At 39.2% G+C, this 4,973-nt stretch overlaps 1 protein-coding gene across 1 annotated transcript in view; it reads right to left on the reverse strand.

The window, feature by feature from the left end:
- Nucleotides 1–3,260, reverse strand: part of gramd1bb (GRAM domain containing 1Bb) — an 86,673-nt gene extending 83,413 nt beyond the window's left edge. The window contains exons 1-2 of the mRNA XM_016463248.1: nt 3,208–3,260; nt 2,857–3,174 (exon numbers count right to left, since the gene is read on the reverse strand). Of these exons, the coding sequence (XP_016318734.1) occupies nt 2,857–3,174; nt 3,208–3,260 (371 nt within the window). The remainder of the gene's footprint in view (nt 1–2,856; nt 3,175–3,207) is intronic.
- Nucleotides 3,261–4,973: the final 1,713 nt, after the last annotated feature.

Consider the following 4,973-nt stretch of genomic DNA (forward strand, 5'->3'; position numbering starts at 1 on the left):
TCATAAATAGAGAGAGAGAGAGAGGCTGTGTATGTATGAATTACCACCGTTTTGCTGCGTTTCTCTATTAACAGTTAAGCTGTGGCTTTAATTCCTTTAGATACAATGATGTTACCAGCTCCTTGTTGAGAAAGATAATGTAGTTCTTGAGCTATTTAGTTGATAAAATTGCAGGGCAGCGCTAAAAAGTTTGCTCCTGAATGTCTGAATGCGGCCTCAAAAAGATCTGTGTGAGTGACTGAGCGTGTGTGCGCGTTAGATACAGAAGACAGCACATTAGTTTAGAACTCTTCTCATTTTTATTTTATTTTTTTTAAACGTAGAGAGTGTGTTATTTTGTGCAATGATAACCTACCAGCAATGTAAATATGATTTTTAAAAATATATTAGAATGAGTACATTACAATATACACAGCCGTTTTACTAAATTCTGCTGAGGTGAAAATCAGTGCAGTCCTGTATCGTGATATGTATCGTATCGCGGCATCTGTATCGTGATACGTATCGTATCGTGACTTTGCTGGTGATACACAGCCCTAGTAGTAACTGAAGATATTGTACACTAATCTATATACTGTATGAAGAGTTGCACATCTGTCACTTTGTGACTGCACATCAGTTGAATTCTACATTTAATGCACCAAGTTTCACTGCACCTACACTGACTGTACACATGATGCATCAAAAAGAAATTGCTCCCATTATAATCAACGAAGCAGTCTGGACTGAAATCACCCAAACGCAACAGCAGTGCTATTAGACCTTCTCTACACCACACTTTCTCTGACTCCCTTAGCTCACATTTTCTCCTATACTTCATGAAAACCTGGTCTGAAATCGTTTGAGCTTTAAAGGGACATCTCTTTCACACACACAACGCAGACTTTGTAATTCAATGTATTTTCCTCTCATTGTTTTAAATGAGCCACAAAATTACATTTGTGCCGCTAAATTACATTACGGGCTCTCCTGTAAAGAAACATTTATTACTTTCCGTTTAGCAGTCCTGTTTTTTTTAAAGCAACCTACAGCACAGCGTGCCGGAGACCCCGGATATAAGTGCATTACTCAAGGACTCGCTTTCTGCTTAGAACTGAATCTACAATACAGGATGTAGCTGTAGCACACCGCTTGCATATGAAACATGATATGAAATGATGCAAATCATCAGAGGTAAACAAAATTTGTTTTTAATATCCCAGCCGAATCGGTTTTTGTGGCTTCTCAACTTCCTAGTGCAAATTACTGTCAAAGCATCAAGAGAGGCAGAGACTCAGCTACTGTAACTCCACTGTCTCTCTTTCCCAGCTGGAGCATTTGGGCAGGTATTGCGGGTTATTTGGTTTATTATCAAATTTTTTATTAAGTAGCCATGTAATAAGGGGGATAATCTACTGTGGGCTGCTCATTATCATTAATAAACCACAACAAAGTGACCTAGAACCACCACTGGCCAAAACTATTGCATTTAGCAAGTTAAACTTTCAATTCAACAGTCAGTGTGCTCTCTGCAGCAACTTGACAAGATAATTCATTCATAAACCAAAAATAAAATTGCTAAATAATGTTGCATGCTACAGACAGATGATTTAAAAAAAACACTTAAAAAAACATAAATAAAATCTTAAATAATAAAAAAAAAAAATCACAATAAACAAACTAAGCAACCAACCAAATAAATAAATAAATAAATAAAGTAAATTCACTTTACTACTGGTTGCCAAGACAAGGAAAGGAGTTCCAGTTCCATCTTCCTAAGGTCAATGGTTTAATGATTTTTTTTTGGGGGGTGGGGGGGAGGGGGGGACACACAAGCTCAAGATACTTTCACATTTTATTCTACAACATAAATACATCAGTAATTATAAAATAAAAACACATTTTGCGTGAATAGCCCCTAACGTGAACTTTCAGTGAAAATGTTTTACATAAAGTAGGGCTGCACAATTAATCGAATTTCTAATCGCGATTACAATTATGGATGCCACAATTACGTAATCATTCAAACCGGCAATTAATCGTTCAAAGTCCACTTATGTTATTCTGTGCTTAAGATGCGTTTTTTTTCTTTCTACATGTTATCTTAAGGGTTTTTCCCTTATAATACCATTCATATTTTTACTTTTTTTTTAATTTAAAGAAGTATACAATCTGATGTATAGTTGACATTTGAGGCTTAATACTATGGAAAAGCACTAAAAGTTTTTCATTTAGAGTGTTTTCAGCTTGTTTATTTTCATATAAATATACGGCACGCAGTTGCATCAAACAATGGTATAAACATCATTCAATGAAAATTGTGATAATCGTAATTAACAATCGCAATTACAATTTCAAGGGAATGATCGACAATTATGATTTTTGTCATAATCGTGCAGCCCTAACATAAAGCCTGAAGGAGTTGATGGGAGCTTAATTTTGGTGGCACTGAAGTCATGTGACTGTGGTGTTGTTCGTTTAAAGCCTTCGTTTGGCTTTTTACATCTGCCGATTATATTTAGGCTTCAAAATTCATAAAATTTGTTAAGATAATCATGATGAACAAAATGTGTAAGAATCCTAAACTTTTGTTGGTCACAGAGCTTATTTCTGTAATTATCCAAAAGCCTATGGAAAACTGATTGGGTTTTTTGTTGAGGGTGAAGCAAACATCCGGAGTGGCTTACAAAAATACGTCATCACTGCACTCTATTACAGCTAAGACAACTCCTAAAGAATAAACTACACAAAGCTAGCTGGTGTCTTCCAAACACTTAATGTCAGGCATTTTTGGGCAAGCTATCCCAAAATAAGAGTACTTGCTGCTAGAAAATCACCAACTGTGACGTGACTGAACCGCATGTCTGAAACACCAACCTGCTCTCACTGCCTTGCTTCTTCCTCTCTCGCACCTTCAGCCACTTGCGAAGCAGGAATCGTTTGCGCCGGGGCGAGGCGCTCGGGGTAGAGCTGTTCGACCAGGCCGCGTCTTCGTCGCTGGATGGCGTGATTTCGATGGAGGGCAGCTGAAGGTACTCTTTGGAAGCCGAGCGGGATCCAGGGTGCCGCAGCAGCACATTCTCAAGCCGCTCCCGCTCGCTGGGCAGCTTTTTCATTCGTCTCATCTTAAACCGTCGGCGCCGCAGGGTGGGGGTGGACAAGCTGGACCAGACAAGGCTGTCGTGACCGCCTCCGCTCCCACCGCCCTCCTCCTCTCCATGGCTGGACTCGTCCTGGGGGACGTGCACCTGGAGGGACGGTGGGCGAAGGGTGTCTGTCATGCTCCGAGCTCACCACCCCTGCCGCTGTGATCACCGGTAAGATGCTAAACGGAGATGCTACGGTTACTTCCCAGCTACCACGGAAGGTGAGAGTCTAACCGGGGAGCTGTCCGGGTTAAAGATTCAAGAAGAAGCTCAGGTGTTAAGTTGATCCTGAGTCCTCCAAGACTTGTCTGAATGCCGGGGCACTTCGATCAAAAGTCGATAATCCAGTCCTGCGCTGAATAGCTGTTTGGGTCCTTTCTTGACGATCGATTGAACTCTTTCTTCTTGTTTTAGCTGCACAATTACCCAACAAAGGGCACCTGATGGTGTTTGGGTGGATGAACTGGTGGAGGTGAGTGAAAATGATGGGAGCGTGTGTGGCCTACAGCGGTATTAGATGACAAAGGAGAGCTCTTTTCTCCTCCCAGCAGATGAAACATGCATAAGGGGCGGCTATCGGTGTAACAGTACTCCAGGACTCCCGAAGGTCCGAGACGGTCTCACACACACGAACACGAGCATAAACACTCAGACTATAGAAATGACCTGTGTGTTTTTTGTTAAAGATGCCAGGAAATCTCTCCTGAGTACAGTCCGGTTATCCAACAACAATTTTGAAGATGGATGGTAATGTCTGGAGCCATAATTGTGGGTTGGTCACGTTCCTCAGGCTGCTGTTCCCACAATGCTCTGCATCTCAGTCTTCCGGCACATACAGCTGCCCTCAGCCTACAGATTAGAGTAAGGTGATAGGATGCCAGGTAACTAGGACACTGGGGACTGAAGTTGTAAAGTTGTATAACAAAGGTATTGTTAAAAATGCATGCGAAGCCACAAACAGTCACAAGGACACATTTATACACAAGCCCCAGCAAGATGCACCACCAAACACACAGATGAATCAGCAACACAAAAAAATTAAGCACAGTAATTGTGAGAGTGCACACACATACATAGAGTACTCATCTGAATGCACACTGAAACCACACACTGAACTGGGATCTCTGAATGAACCACAGAATGAACTGAAAAATTAAAACCAAAAAAAATCCAGATTTAATTTATTCTTTCTGTCAGTTTCAATATTGTATTAATATTGTTGTTGTTTTTTTTCTGTTATGCATGCTACAGAATTGTTCACAAACAAACAAAAAAAGAAAAATAAATAAATAAATGTTTTGCCAAAAACTTTAAGGTTTTGCCAAACCCATATGACATTCTTGCTCACACGGAACATAATATATATATTTCATAACAAATGTGTAAAATATATTTAAATGCACGACTTACAAGTTTCAATAGAAATTATATTGAAGCATATTTTAGTTTACCATAAATGCTTGCCAGTACATTCAGCAGTATCTGACATTCAGCATCTTTTAAAGGCAAAATAAGTAAATATGAAATTACATATAAAGATGTACTAAATGGGTCAAAAAACACTCTTAAGTTGCAACTAATTGCATTTATATTTCATTTTAAGTAAAATACTATTTACATTTAATTGTAACATGCAATTGAGTGTGTGAAAACACTGCACTCAGTTCACACTTATGTATATATTTTTTTAAGTATATTATTTCTATATAATAATGTGGTGTATTTAAGGGTAAATAAGGCTCTTTTGACGTCATATGATAGCTTTGTGTGAAAAATGCTTGTCTGCTTCAGCTCAGTGATGCTGAACGCAGTTGGTTCTTGTGTGTCTTGTAGCCAATCTGAGAAAGA

This window comes from Sinocyclocheilus anshuiensis, unplaced genomic scaffold, assembly GCF_001515605.1.
Source record: "Sinocyclocheilus anshuiensis isolate Anshui unplaced genomic scaffold, SAMN03320099.WGS_v1.1 scaffold140, whole genome shotgun sequence".
NCBI classification, from domain to species: domain Eukaryota; kingdom Metazoa; phylum Chordata; class Actinopteri; order Cypriniformes; family Cyprinidae; genus Sinocyclocheilus; species Sinocyclocheilus anshuiensis.